This window comes from Dermacentor andersoni, chromosome 3 (genome assembly GCF_023375885.2).
Source record: "Dermacentor andersoni chromosome 3, qqDerAnde1_hic_scaffold, whole genome shotgun sequence".
Taxonomy (NCBI): domain Eukaryota; kingdom Metazoa; phylum Arthropoda; class Arachnida; order Ixodida; family Ixodidae; genus Dermacentor; species Dermacentor andersoni.
Genome location: NC_092816.1, coordinates 23,358,422 through 23,374,026, shown reverse-complemented (window position 1 = coordinate 23,374,026; position 15,605 = coordinate 23,358,422). Strand labels below are relative to the sequence as shown.

Genomic DNA, 15,605 nt, shown 5'->3' with positions numbered 1-15,605 from the left:
TAATCTAGTGCAAAAAATTACCTTCTGGGATTTTACGTGCAAAAGACAACAATCTGATTATGAAGCATACCGTAGTGGGGGACTCCAGAATTATTTTTACTACCTTGGGTTCTTTCGCACCGAAGTATAAAAGTACAAGCATTTATTACATTCCGGTCCCATCAAAATGCGGTCGGTGCGGTCGGGATAGAATCCGCAACCTTGAGCCCACAGCAGTGCAACGCCATATACAGTATAGTACCTAAGCTACCATGGCGGGTGATGTATTGACAGAGCCAAACGGCAGTAAAAGAAAATAGTCTGTGCTGGTCTCTTCTTGCTTGCTATGAGCAACCTGTCGATAAACGTAATATATAACTAGGAGGCATAAGTGTTTTTGCCACCGCGGCGTAGAAATTGCGCTGAAGGATTTGCACCTTCACTTTGGGGGACAATGAGAATACTTATCAACGATTCTGAGCTTTCTTCGTCTTAGGCTGCAGGAAAACTACATTCACGCACTTTGTCAACTATCGTTCCAGCCCAAACCTCGGGAAAGAAAGCAGCAACTATGCCATGGCTGCAATTCGTCGCAACTACATGGCACTCGGATCCATCAAGTACGTAGAAGAAAGCAAGAAAACAGAGTACTGACCTAATTTAGCCTTAAGTGTATGAGTAACATAGATCTAGCTAAATACGCGGGTGCTCTAGAGGGTTTGCTAAAACTGAGTGATGCTCCCAATGACACAGTGCTTCACTAGTAGTTTAGATCCGCAAAGTGATAAGCAAGCAAGGGCCCGTCATTGGACACTATAGCGTTATTAAATGGTGTTCAGAATAAAAAATAGCAACAAAAATGGCAACAATTATATATAATAAGTAGTAGTTATTAAAGTTCTTGTTTTCTTCCGGTGCTTCGTCATCAGCATCACTCTTCAGCATAACAAGTATACTGTCATTAGAAAATGTAGACCACCTAGTACTCCGCATCAGGTGACGAGTCCTCGGAAGACGGCTTTCGACTTGTCCAGTACCGCAAGGCCAAACGAAGAATGATCAACTCATCTTCGGCGTCCAGCTCGAACACTGTGAAAACAGCGCCTCAACGATGGCCTCACTCCATCCTGTTTGTGCCACAGAACGCTACCGACAACCTGCGCGTCCTCAACAGGCAAGCACTCTCTGTGTATCTCGAAAACACTGTGCCAAACGAGATCAAGGATGTCAGGATAAACACTAGGCGAAACATCCTGGCAATCGATGTGATGAACCCGAGCGCGCTGACCATACTACAACATGTAACGCAGCTGGGAAACATCAAGGTCCGATCCATCATGCCAACGAATGGTGCCACAATAACAGGAGTCATCTATGACATTGACAATGAAATTCCTAATGCAGACCTCCCAGTTCTTATAAAACCAGCAAGTGAACGCAACGTCATTGTGCATGTTTGTCGCCTCGGCAACACACGTTGTGTGAGAATAACGTTCAAAGGCGACTGCCTTCCACCCTACGTGAAGGTCGGCCACTTTCGCCACCAGGTTCGACCATTTATTCCAAGACCAATGCAATGCTTCAATTGTCAGAAGATTGGCCATGTGAAGGGTGTCTGCAGAAATTCGGCCGTGTGCCCTCGATGTGCCGAACCCCACTCAGAAGACAACTGCAGCGCAATCAAGTTGAAGTGTCCTAACTGTCAGGGTGATCACTGCGCCTCTTCCAAAGACTGTCCCCAGATCAAGAAAGAGATCACCATTCTTAAACAAATGGTCAGAGACAGCTCTACACACAAAGAGGCTGCTGTGAAAGTACGGCGAAGACGACGTCACCGTCGAAGGTCTTCACGACGGAAAACATCAAGTTTTCCGGAACAGTCAACTCGTCAAGCAGCATCACCAGCGGAAGTTTCCAGCCCTCCGAACACCGATGTTGGAAGGGAGAAAACTGCCAGATCTCTCTCCACAAAGGAATGGCCGCCACTTCCACGTACACGACCGCCAGAAGAGCCGCAAAAGAAGCCGCCCCCAGTACAGCAAGGTGCTGTATCCGAGGAGTCACGGAAAACAGATGAGCAAGTGATAGCACTTATTAGGCCTTTAATGAATGCCATTCGCGTGTTGCTAAGCAACATGCACACACCGTCTGCCAGAAGTGCGCTTCAAGTACTGGACGCTCTGAGTCCGGTGCTTGCAACCCTTGAGTAGATCATGGCTCCACAGCCACGGTCTTTTAGGGAAGAGGTCCGACAAGCAGCTATTTTTCAGTGGAATGCGCGCGGACTCAGAGCGCGCCTTTCGGATTTCCGTCGCTTCGTGTACGCCAATATGTTTCCAATTATCGTCATTTGCGAGCCGAACTTATCGAATACAATCAGGCTTTCCGGATATGAATTATTTATGTCGTCAACTGTTTATGAAAACAGTAAGGTTTTGGTGTGTATTCGCCGTGACCTCACCTACACTCATCAGCCTGTACCACCTAATGACAATAACCAATATATATGCCTAAACGTAAGGAAAAAGAATTTGGCCTTTACTTTTGTCGGCGCCTACCTATCTCCGTCAAGTCGATTTGATTACAAAAGACTGCAAGACATCTTTTCCTCAACCTCCAATCCCTGGGTCATCACTGGGGATTTCAACGCCCATCATACACTCTGGGGAAGTCCGATGATCAACGCAAGAGGGAGAGCTCTGGTATCTTTCGCCTCCAGTAATGAACTTTGGCTGCTGAATGATGGAAGTCCTACCTTCTTACGTGGCTCCACCTACAGCAGCTGTCTTGACTTGGCTTTCGTCTCACGAAGCCTTGTCAGACGTGCAGGGTGGTTTGCGGACATAGAGACGCACGGAAGCGACCATATCCCCACGTACATCAAGATCAGAGGATTGTCCCCTTCCAAAATACGGGATACGATCCAAAGAGTGGACTGGCCTAAATTTCAGTCTATTATGGAAGAACACTGCGACGCCAATCCATCTTTCGACTTGGAAGAGGCAATCAAGGGCGCGGTGCAAGACACTATGCGCACTCTCACATGCTTTTCGAAACTGAACGAATTTGATGTGGAACTAGAACGACTTCGAGCAATCCGACGACGTGCTGAACGAAGATACCGACGTACGAAAACAATGGACGATTTACGGACCGCAAGGCGCACGCAAAAGAAGATACAGCGCCGGTTAGCCAAGCTCGAATCGCAACGTTGGACTGCCTTCTGCGAGTCGCTAGATCCGCGCAAGCCTTTATCGCAACTATGGAGAACGGTGCGTGGTCTCCGGACACTCCCCGTACAGCGATTCCCATTCAAGGCGCTTGCCCTCTCTCAAAAGAGATCGGAGATTGACGTGGCAGAGGATTTCTGCGCCAGATTATCCGGCCAACTCACAGTTACCAACATATTATCGCCTTCGAGTAACTGTCCGCCACCACGTGATCACCGGATGGATCTACCATTCTCAATCCACGAACTTAAGGCAGCATTAGCTTTGTGTAGCCGCACATCAGCCCCAGGACCTGACGGAATTTCCTACCGAGCTCTGTGCCACCTGGGTGAGCGAGCGAGAGGAGTTCTCCTTGAGGTGTACAATGAATCTTGGAGAGATGGCACACTACCAACAACCTGGAAGACAAGTCGCCTTGTTCCACTGCTGAAGCCTGGCAAATCGCCGTTGGAACTCTCATCATATCGCCCGATCGCGTTGGCGAGCTGTGTCGGCAAAGTAATGGAGAGGATGGTCCTAGGACGCCTGGAGTGGTACTTGGAGTACCACAACACCTACCCAGATGCCATGGCGGGCTTCCGACGTGGTCGATCATCGATCGATAACGTCGTCGACCTGGTCACCTACATTCAACATGAGAAATGCCGTAAGCGTCTCTGCGCTTCCTTATTCCTCGACGTTAAAGGGGCGTAAGACAACGTTACGCATGAAGCCATCCTCTCTGCTCTCGCAGAGGTAGGAGTGGGTGGTCGGATGTTTAAATGGATACGGAGTTATTTATCCATGCGATCCTTTTTTGTAAGCACCGAAGAAGGCCATACTTGTCTACATTATAGCTACCGCGGCGTCCCCCAGGGCGGTGTACTTAGCCCTGTGTTATTTAATCTAACACTAATTGCTCTCCTTGAGCACGTGCCAACTACAGTCAGGCTATCAATGTACGCGGATGACATCTGCATATGGACGTCTGCAGTAACACGCCTACAGTTGCGAGCGAGAATTCAGAGAGCCGCCACACAAACTGTTCTCTACCTTCGTAATCGAGGCCTGGAAATTTCCTCAGAGAAATGCGCACTAGTGCCATTTACGCGCAAACCCATGGCCAACTACAATGTAATGATAAATGGCCAAATAATACGACGGGTCCGATCGTATAAGTTCCTAGGTGTCATAATCGACAGGGACTTGTCATGGAGCCCACACGTATCATACGTGAAAAAACGGTTGACAGGCATCTGTCACCTCTTCAAGTTTTTCGCTGGCAAGACCTGGGGAATGTCGCCAAGTGCGATGTTGCAACTGTACAGGGTGCTTTTCCTAGGATTTCTGCGATACAGCTTGCCAGCAATAAACAACACAGGCAAAACAAATCTACGCACAATACAAAGTCTTCAGGGTCAAGTGCTCCGGATCTGTCTAGGCCTGCCTCAGAGTGCTTCAACAGTGGCTACAATAGGAATTGCTGGAGATCACCTTGTCAGGACCCACATTGAAATTGAAGTACTCAGGACCCATATAAGGCATCTGACCAGGACTCCTCGTCACCACTTGGCCTCCCTAACAGCGGACAGACCACGCACATCTTTCAGCCGGACGATAACCACACATGATGAATCATTGCCAGCTTGTTTCACCCCGGCTGCGAGACCTTCGATTCCTCCATGGTGCCTCGCTCAGCCAAAAATCAACCTCACAATACCTGGTATCTCGAAAAAAGCTGATCTATCATCGCCAGCCCTTAGACAGCTCACGCTACTACATTTGTACGAGAATTACCGTGATTCTACGCATATTTACACTGATGGATCTGTCCTTCCAAGTAGCTCCGCGGCGGCAATCGTCATACCAGCGAAAGCTACAACAATCAAATTTAAGACGACCCACGCGACAACATCGACGGCAGCAGAGCTCGCAGCGCTCTTTACTGCCCTTCATCACATTGGTGATGAACCACCACATAAATGGACAATATTCTGCGATTCGAAGGCGGCACTGCAGTCTCTACTGTCACCTTTACGACGCGGACCACACGAACAACTAATATTCCATATTACAGAGACGTTGCAACATATAAGTGAAGCAGGCCATGAGATAACCTTTCAGTGGCTTCCAAGTCACTGCGGGATTATCGGCAATGAACGGGCGGATCACGCTGCCCGCTCAGCCCATACTGAGGAGCGCCACGTCCAAATTCCTCATTCTAGAACTGACGCAGCACGGAAGCTCCGCCTACTTGCTCGGCAGTGCACCGCGTCGCAATGGAATGAGCCACATTTAAGAAACACGCGACTGCACTCACTTGATCCAACACTAAGTCTTCGAGCGCCATCACAGCTTCGCCGTAGAGACGCCACGCTTTTATATCGACTTTGGTTGGGCGTTGCCTTTACTAAAGCCTATGCATTCCGCATAGGGATGACCGACAGCCCAACCTGTGACCACTGCGGCCATGAAGAATCAATTGGCCATATTTTGTGTGCCTGCCCACAGTACAGTACACAGAGGGCACGCCTTCGCCATGAACTTGACCAACTGGACGACCAAGCGCTATCCGAAAAAAGAATTCTACAACATCGAAAGGACCTACCGTCACAGAAGAAGGCCGTGCAAGCGCTATTGCGCTTTTTGCGATCGACCGGCCTGTGTGAACGACTTTAACTGGAACGCCTTTTGTGTATGTGTGCCTCCATGTGTGCGTGTTCTTTTTCCTTTTTTTTTTGCGTTTTCCTCTCTGTCATCTTTCTAACCCCTATCCCCCATCCCCAGTGTAGGGTAGCAAACCGGAGACTCATATCTGGTTAACCTCCCTGCCTTTCCTCTTCATTCTCTCTCTCTCTCTCTATTGCTTGTCATAATGATATTTCTTCCTTTCGAGAAAAATGACCTTTAGCCTCGTCTGGAGTACTTTGCGAAGTTTGTCAGGTTCTCGGCGTGTATTGCCCATAAATCAATGACGTTTATGAAGCAATAACGCGGGGAGCAACTTTAAGATGCAACAACGCGAGCGACTTTATACTTCGAAGTAATTTTCTTTGCCTCGATTTTCATGAAGTTGTGCCCACATTACAATGTCACACATTTCACTGCAGAATGTTCCCTCTTGTTACCGGACGTTTCTTAATCTGACAATGTTAACAACGCCACAGGTTTCACGAAGTTGCAGTCCTGCTCCTGTTCATACTGCTGGTGTTTCTCTGGCTTTTCCGCGACCCTATGTTCGCCAGAGGGTGGGCAACATACTTCGGAGTCATGTGAGTGTATACGTGAATAACGTGCTCATTCAAACAAACAGGTTCTCATTTTATTGCGATAGCAATTATATGGGCACTCCAGGCGAATTTCTGTCGTCACCGTCGCGGTCGGCATCGCCGTGATGTTCCGCATAAATTCCAAAGGCAATAACACCGTCGCCGCGCGCCCTACGCTGTATGCGCGAGTGAAAGCTTGCGAGGGGAGCCGACGATCGCGGCTCAGTCTCGCCCGCAAGAAAGGGAGGAGAGCGGCGAGGAAGCGCACCGTCTTCCGTCGCGAGCGAGGCACCCAACGTTGCGAGGAAGCGGGGGGAAGCACGGGGGGTGGCGCTCTACTCCGGCTGCTATTGCATATGTAGCGGCTGCATCTTGCGAGCAATCTGCGTTGGGTGCAGAGTCCAGGTGCGTCGGCGACTCGTAGCTTTGTGCGTGCTGTGTGTTCTCGGCGCTCACTTTGCGTTGAAGCGATAGAACGCACGAAGATCACTTCGCTCGCTGCTGCTGCCGCGCTTGCGTACGCCAGCGTTTCGACAGCCAGCGTCCGCGGTCATCGAGTGGGATGTGTTCATGTTTGCTGTGGGCGCTGACATCATGCCTGTTAATTTAGTTAACAAGCGAATGTATAGAAGTTGATACGGCCAATAAAAGTGCTATCCTCACTTTGTATGGGTGTCTGCTAATTTGTTATCGCAATCGATGTTTCGCCTTTCTGGCGAAACTGGGACTTTTTTATAAATGGACTGTGATTACCTCGTTAATTTACTGCTCTTCTTATGTAGAATCCCCGTGATAACCATATGTTCCGCGTAGACGTTCCTAATACTGTTACATTAGGCTGGAAAATAAATAAATCACTAGTTATATTAAAAACAACCTTTACAGATATAGCACCATATTAGTATGCAGTACAAATGTTCAGATCTTCTGGCCTCGCATTTGATGCCCCCAGTTTTACGGCAAGATATGAAGAAATAATAAAATTCGACAGGTGCCATAGAATATAACTTGTAGAAATCAATTGCGTTGTGTGATAAGGAGTATAGCTCTTTAAAGCCTTGAAGGAAGATTAAAACCGCGCGAAAAAACGAGTACAGGCGGAAAGAACACAGAATACACCACGAGCGCAGACTGCCAACTATTTAATCTTCGTATTCGTAGCATAGGCTCTTTAAAGTGAGACCACAGGCACGTGACCACATCGTCACTAATATGACCACATCGGTTGTCTTACAATCCGACGACAAAGAAGACCCCGTTGTCATTTGAAAGCGCGCATTCCAAGCCTGTGAAGCACTTTATAACTTTAGCCTGTTAGTCCGCCCTGGAAAAATCCTGCAAGCATAAAATAGAAACTAGGTTCAATCAGCAAGTGCAGCGCTTCCTTTGGGCTGGATATCCTGACAACTTAATCACCGGTGCGTGCGAAAGTCTCTTGCAGAAACTAAAGTTGCAAAAAACGGAAAGAGACTATCAAGAAAGATAAGCTACATGTTATACCCTAAATTCATTGCGTTTCGCCCAACATAAAAAAAAGAAAACATAGCGAGCCGTTACGGGGTCAAGGTCGTCTTCTCGGCTCCATGGAACCTCAGCATAGTGTGCCCTTTGGTGACACGAGAAATAAGAGTAGGCCTCAGTACACAACGAAGCACTATAAGCAGTTCACTGCGTGTATTTGTGGGGTTGTGTATTTAATTCCCCTCATCTGTGACAAGTTCTGTATCGGACAAACGGGTAGGTGTTTTAATGATAGGGAACGTGAACATAACTGGAATGTAAAGAACAACACAGGAGGCATCTTAGCCCAACATTGCAAAGGATGCAAAGGTTAAGGCGACGGTAAACAAAAGACTCCTTGCAAATCGATCTTGGGAAACGCAACTTTTTTGTTCATAGCGAGAGACCAGACCGAAAGTGAGATTGTCAATGCATTTCATATCACAAAATCTAGCGGTAAATGTTTCAGTACGCTTTGTTTCACTTTTACAGGAATAAACTGGTTTTCTGAAAAGCCACTTGTAAAAACTGGTAACTTTCACGTGCGGTTTGTTTGGTTCTATTTTTTTTTTCATGAATGTAATCACCCGCGAGTTCAAGCTGAGCGTCATCATTTTTTACCGTGTTTTATTACTCTCCCCTCATGTCACTTTTTTACAAGTTTTCAGTTTTTTTTTCAGTACCGTCACTTTCGCCTTTGCTTCGGCTGATTGTTGTTTTATAATTCTGACATCTTCGAATTGTTTCTTCCCCTTTTTTTTTCGTCGCTCGTGTTGACTTCGCCTAAACCACGTTTTATAGGTGCCATCGCGTTTTGGTTACCTTACTTATCGCCTACACTACGGTTACTGTTAAGAGACATGTGCCGTCTTCGGTTCTTTTGCCTGTTCAACATTTTCTTTCATTGCATAGATTGGTTTACGTTTTTCCTTATATTTATTCGGTGCAAGTAGTGTTACACAATTAGTCTGCAGAATTCTCTCTTACGTTATCTTCACAATGTTTAAGTGACAATGTGATCATGTGCCTGGGGTCTCGCTTGAAGTAGCCTATGTGTTGAAATACGAAGAATAAATAGTTGGCACTCTGCGCTCGTGGTATACTGCGTGTTCCTTGCATTTGCCCTCGTTTTCTCGTTCAGTTTGAACCTTCCGTCAAGTATGAACCAACAAGCCAGAAGAAACGTTCCATTTATAGCCTACAGGCTGAAGTGCTTGCACCAATTTTCCATGAAATTAAACTTGGACATGTATACATATGTAAAAAACATTCGCACATCTTCGGTGATCATTTTTCTTTAGGTGGCAATTCAAAGCCCCATTTCCCTGAAAATAAAAGAGAGCGCTCTTTCACTTTGCACTATCATGACATGTTCATCACGACTTCATGAAATAACTTTTTCCAAGGCAACCCAGTAAACGACCGCAATCGTCACCAAAAGGACACACAATATATACATATCATACATATATCGTTGCATGCAGATATATGCTGGTTTATTCATTCGTTTCCTACCGCAGAAAGCCTAAGGACGCCACAGCAGTGATGATACCTGTGATTCTGCTGTTCATGATTCCTTCGAAGCCTCAGAAGGGCTTCAGAGGCCCCGTCCTGTTGACATGGAAAATGGTGCAGGCCAAGCTACAATGGAGCGTCATCCTTCTCATCGGCAGCGGCTTCGCCATCGCCGAAGCCATGCGTGTAAGCTAAACGTAGTGTGTTGGCGTACGAAGCTCACACTAAGACTGTGTGCTGGCGACTCCGTTGTGCAGGAGCGACTCATTGTTTCATGTTTGAGTCAACACTAAGGAGTTTTCGTGTTTGCGGACGGTGTACATTACAGAACTTTAGATTAGATAACGCAAGCAGTTTGCGTCCCTTGACTGTAAGCTCTACCTTTACTGTGCTCATGCTCCAACCAATGTGAACGCACGTCGTTGGAAAGCATGCGGTGAGGGGGTATATGAGATCTTTCGGTAACTGGGTTAAATATCGGACGAGATGCTTTTCCTGCACGAGCATATTAGCGGCAGTCCCTTTGAAAGCTTGAAAGTTTATTTAACATAATTAACGTATGCAACTGCAAAGTACACACTTTTGGGGCCCAACAAATTTGTTAAAGGGTCCCTACCGATTGTTATTAGGAAAAAACACCACTATGGCAGCTGTTTTTTTTTTTATTCTGTAAAATCACATAAAACTGAAATAGCTGAAATAAGTAAAACAAGAAAATACAGTAGTAGGACAATTTTCCCAAATGAGATACATTTTTCTAACCATTTTCTTTTTTACATCATCGAAAACATCGGCACAGGAAAAAGAAATAATAGTAAGGACATGTACAAGCATGCGAAATGTTACGCATTGTTAATAAGTGAGTGCTTTAATTGTTTAAGAAATGCATGCAATGTTCTTAGAGTGGTTAGGTCACTATCAAGCTTATTCCAAACTGAGGTGACTGTAAATTGTAGTGTAGAGCGACCGTAATTAGTATTTACCTTAGGCAATAAAAAACGACAGCGAGATGCGTTCCCAACATTGCGAAGTGAGGGTTGGAGCGAGACTGTTGTCAAGGCTAGTTTTGCATTAACTATTTGATGCATGACGGAGGCGATGTTGCATGTTGTCAAATCATAAATATTGAGGATGTTCAGGGTTTTAAATAAATCTTCACTCCTAATATGCATATTGTTGGGTGCTATAATGCGAAGAGCTCTTTTTGAAGTGTAACACTGGTGACAGATGAGTTTTGTATGTGCAACCCAAGATCGCTAAACAGTAATTAATGTGAGAGTGAACAAATGCGTAGTAAAGATTGATAAGTATGTGGGGAGGGAAATAGCGTCGACATTTCGATAGCACATGCAAGCCATATGAAGCCTTATGAACTACAGAACGCACATGAAGGCGGAATTTTAAATGGTTATCGATAATAACACCAAGAAATTTTGTCTCACTAGATTGTTTTATCGGATGGTTATTGTAAACGACATCTGAATGTCTTTCTTCCTTGTCTGTTTGTTGTCTCGAGCATTGGCAAACAACAAGTTGGAATTATGTAAGGTGCAATACTGTATATAGCAGAAAAAACAGCATAAAGTAAAATTTTGCGAAGCTCCTTAGGCAACGTCAGGTCGAAGATTTACTACAAAGCTAGCTGAATTCGTAACCTCACGAAAAAGAAAAACAATGGATTCAGAAGGGTGTAAGATTGGGCTTATTGGTAAAACATGCTTAAAAGTTTGATTAACTGCACAAGAACATCAGAGGCGACAGAAGAGGGAACAGAGCGCTGACTTTGAACAGTTTATTTTCTTTTCAGGAAGCATCACTATATATATATATATATATATATATATATATATATATATATATATATATATATATATATATATATATATATATATATATATATATATATATATATATATATATATATATATTGCGCAGAACGCTGCGAAAACAGACGAGCACATTCAACGTAGTGATAGCGCGAGGTATCTCATCTCCTTCTCAGTGAGAGCGACAGAGGGGGTACTGACGCAACCATCTTTTAAACATATTTTTCCGCCTGTATTATCTCGCGCGTGACACGATCTCTTTGTTTTGCGGTGCTACTACCCTCATTGAGTCTATCGCTACATCCACAAGTGCTGCAGTGAGCAGAAAGCCATCCCTGTTTTGCGCTGACTGCATTGTGCATATGTTCCTTCAGCCTTTCATTTACGGAACGGCCTGCCTGTCCGATGTAATATTTACTCATGATTTAGAACTCCGTTGATGCAAAGTTTCCTTTGAAGTTAACCTCAGGTATAAGCGCATATATAATATTAAAGGAAGTGTACGGTGCGTGGTGTTGTCTTTCTAGGCGAGAAAGATAACTTAGAAAATTTATTGCAGCTTCACTAACGCAGGCTGTAAGTAGCCCCAAATGTCCAAGCGAAACTGGTGCAGTAATTATTTTAGTGAAAGGACGCATATACTCTTCGTTAGGGCGGTATTATCATTGTTTTATTGCCTTAAGCCCACAGGGAAGGGACATCTCCATGCTCTTGTTCCTACGTTTGTGCAAGAAGAGAAGCGCTGTCCCGGTCTTTTGCTGTAGTGAGTAAAAAAAAAAAAACACTTTCATTGTTTCCAAGAATGAGAACGTGCAGTAGCTTTAGACAGTTTCCAGGAAACAACCAGAAATAAAAATGCGTTATCTGCAATTTCGTAGGCGATTAAGCAGCGGACCACCAATTCGACGCCGACCCTTGGAGAAGAAGAATTTCTTTTAATTATTAGCACCCTTTTGGAACTTCACCCAATCCGCGGTATGTTTGTACGTGTTTTTCTATCCTCATCTAACCCCTTTCATGCCAATTAACTCGGGTCACTGGCTAGTCCATGGTCCAAAGGTGAGAATATAGGGCTGCTGTGCAAAGAGATACTGTACCAACCGTCAGACGAACCTAGGCCGCTGGGTATGTGCCAGTGACAATGACGATGACAGAAAAAAAATATCGTTTAATATTTCTCCGGTGCTGGGCGGAATCAAACCCGCGTCATATATAGACAATCTTGCCTGAATACATATTGAGGCACACGCCACGCGCAGGCTTCGCGGCGGCGGCGCCAGATGGCGAAGTGTGTCCAGAGGGAAGCGCGCGAGAAGAGCTCCGGCTGCAGCTCCTGCCTCGTACGTGACGCCTTTAGGCGGTGCTACATTGCTTCAATGCTAAACGCATTAACGTCGACAGTCATCACGAGATGGTTCCCGCAAGAGTTTATTTTTCCGCGAACCCTATGTGTTGGGAACGTCTATAATATATGTGCACTACGGGGATGTGTGCACCTACAGGCTCGTCTCAAACAAACTTTCTACGGCGTTGTGTGGCCGCAGGTATCGGGCCTGTCAGAGGAGCTGGGGCAGAAACTAGCTGAACTGGGCCATTTGTCACCCGGTCCACTCATGATTTGCCTGAGCATCATCTGCTCCTTCATGTCTGAGCTCATCAGCAACTGCGGAACGTGCACCGTCCTTCTACCCGTTTTTGCCGTGCTGGTGAGATAACTGCCGTAACATGTGTGCTTGTTATCTGGTTCGAGTGTTTTGTTTCGTAAGACAAATAATCGGGTACTCATAACCAATCTGATAACGAAAAACGTTTTTGTTTTCTTGTTCTTGTAGCAATCAATTGTTGCAAAGAACTATTCATACAATTTAATTGCTTTAATTGGTAATATGTGCTTTATTATGTTTGGCTTTTTCGAAACATTTCTGCTGTATTTGTGTCGCAAATGTTTCAACAATAATTGTCAATGCCTATCTTGCCAAATGCACCGCTGTTGCGTTGACAGCGGGCAGTATCATTAAATCAAATTAATATGTTAATTAATTATTTGACTAATTAATTAACTAATTAGCAACTTTATGTGCAATAAGCCAGAACTATATGGTCGCATGGCAAACAAGTTATCAAAGACGTTGCTGCAGCTGCTGTCCGCTTTTGTTTATATCTTTCTCATTATGGCTCGCAACAAATTCTTCAATTAAAAAAAGACACCTTCTTTTCAGTTTACGTGGGAGTTCTCATTGAAAAAAAAAGCGGCTGAGTAATCATGCATCACAGTCAAGGTAGCACATGAAAAGTTGCTCAACGATCACGCGTAGAGTAAACAAAATATTGAGAGAGATAAATGTAGGAAGTGCAAGAATGTTGAATTGATGCACGTAGTTATACTACTTGGCCTTCGCTCTGATGCAGCGGTGGAAAGGAATAACAAACGATATACTGTTTCAGGCAATAACCATAACGGCAGCATGAACAGATGCACAAATCACGCGCAATGTTTAACTCAACGCGAACGACGTGCCCGACGTGGACAAAGTTTTGCGAAAGCTAGTTTACGATACATATTAGCAATCCGAGTGCAAAGACAAAAATCCCTGCTGAATTCATTCTTCTTCCTGGATTTTTCAAGGCAGAGGACCTGAACCTGAACCCCTTGTTGTTCATGATCCCGACGACGATTGCTAGCAACTACGCCTTCCTGCTGCCCGTGGGGACGCCGGCGAACGCCATGGTTTACGAGCACGGCCGGCTCACAATAATGGAAATGGTACGCCCCAGATTAAAAGAACAAAAAAAAAAAGATACTATCCGTTTCGGTGGAAGACGACAGCTAGTGGCAGAAACACAAATAGAACGGCAGTAGCTACGTGGCAATATCGTCACTGACCAGCCATGCCTGTTTCCAAACTTGCAGGTTGTTCCTGGATTTCTGGCAAAGATCATCACCATGCTTGTGACCGTGGTGGTAACATACGTGCTGGGCGACCCAATCTTCGGCATGTTTCAAGAAGCCGACTGGGTGTCGGCTATCACCGCAGGAAACTTCAGCACCACTATCGCCTCTGCAAAAACTTAGATGTTTTTTTTTTATTGCGAGCTTTCCGTTCGTAAGAATTGTGTGAGTGCCACCTACGATTGTGCCTTTGTGAAGCCAATGGATATCACAAGTGGTAGGCGTACGAGCGCTGCCAATGAGGGAACGCTATCAGAAATATGAAGTGTCGTGAATATATACTGGCGCTGGACCATGCCTCACGCCTGTCCGAACTCAGGAAGTTTCGTAAGAATGGAGCCGACCAATCCTGAGAGCGAACCAGAACAAAAGTGTTGCACCTTACACAATCTTTAGTATACGGGAACACTTCACTTGCTGCCTATAGCTTCAACATCGCAGTTATTCATTTCATCCTATGTTGCTTAATAAAAAGATAACGAATTTCAGTTTAGTATGAAGTCCGTGACTGATTATGACAGATCCTGATGTCCGTCGCTGCGAATGATGTGTTGCCGGAAATCTTCATCTCTCGTGTGCAGCGTTTAATAAAAGACCCATGTCTTCCCTGAAGCACCCGGCACAATTCTCACCCAATGCGAGTTGCACACTCATCAAGTGATAACTACAGCCTTGCGCCGCTTGCAGCGACGCCGATTTTATGACATTGAAGAAATATTGCCGCAAATAAAATGTTACTTTCAAAGCGCTCGCCCGTTTTTCAGTCAACGCCAATCCAAGAACTGGACTTTTCTCAGAACAGACAGGCACATTAAATTACAACTTTCATACTTGCAGGTACGTCAATATCAACAGGTGTCGTTCCTATAAACAAAGAAGTTGAGGGTGATGAAAGTGAATATAATAGTTATAATATTAATAAGTAAACATTTATTTCGACGCAGCGTATTTAGAAAGAATACCATGGTATCATGACAGCCACAAGAAGACTTGTTGGTGGCGCCCGGTAGAGATGGCCGTGTCAGCGATGTTTAGCTAAATGAGTTATAATAGTTGAAAGGTGGTATACAGACCTTTTCAATAATAAGAAAGTGAACAAATGTATTGCAAATTTTCTAAACAAAATACAGAAGCTCGTATGTAGTAACATGAACTCAATAAAAATTTGTTTTTAGATAGCCTCATGAAAATTTTGAGGGACGTAATAGCACATTGGCGATTCAACGTAGTGAGTAGCGCTCTTGGTACTACGTATCGGAGCATAAGTATTATTGCTATGGCCTTCGTAGCTTGTGACTTGTATTAAATTTTTCAAAAGTAGTTCACAATGACAATTCGTTTAAAAATTATCTATGTC

General features: G+C 44.9%; 1 protein-coding gene across 1 annotated transcript in view; it reads left to right on the top strand.

Annotated features, from left to right (window-relative positions):
* The window catches only part of LOC126520759 (Na(+)/dicarboxylate cotransporter 3-like), a 30,290-nt gene extending 15,297 nt beyond the window's left edge, over nt 1–14,993 (top strand). The window contains exons 8-13 of the mRNA XM_050169539.3: nt 522–599; nt 6,356–6,460; nt 9,478–9,658; nt 12,843–13,004; nt 13,925–14,062; nt 14,210–14,993. Coding sequence (XP_050025496.3) covers nt 522–599; nt 6,356–6,460; nt 9,478–9,658; nt 12,843–13,004; nt 13,925–14,062; nt 14,210–14,371 — 826 coding nt within the window. The 3' untranslated portion in view covers nt 14,372–14,993. The remainder of the gene's footprint in view (nt 1–521; nt 600–6,355; nt 6,461–9,477; nt 9,659–12,842; nt 13,005–13,924; nt 14,063–14,209) is intronic.
* The last annotated feature ends 612 nt before the right edge of the window (nt 14,994–15,605 follow it).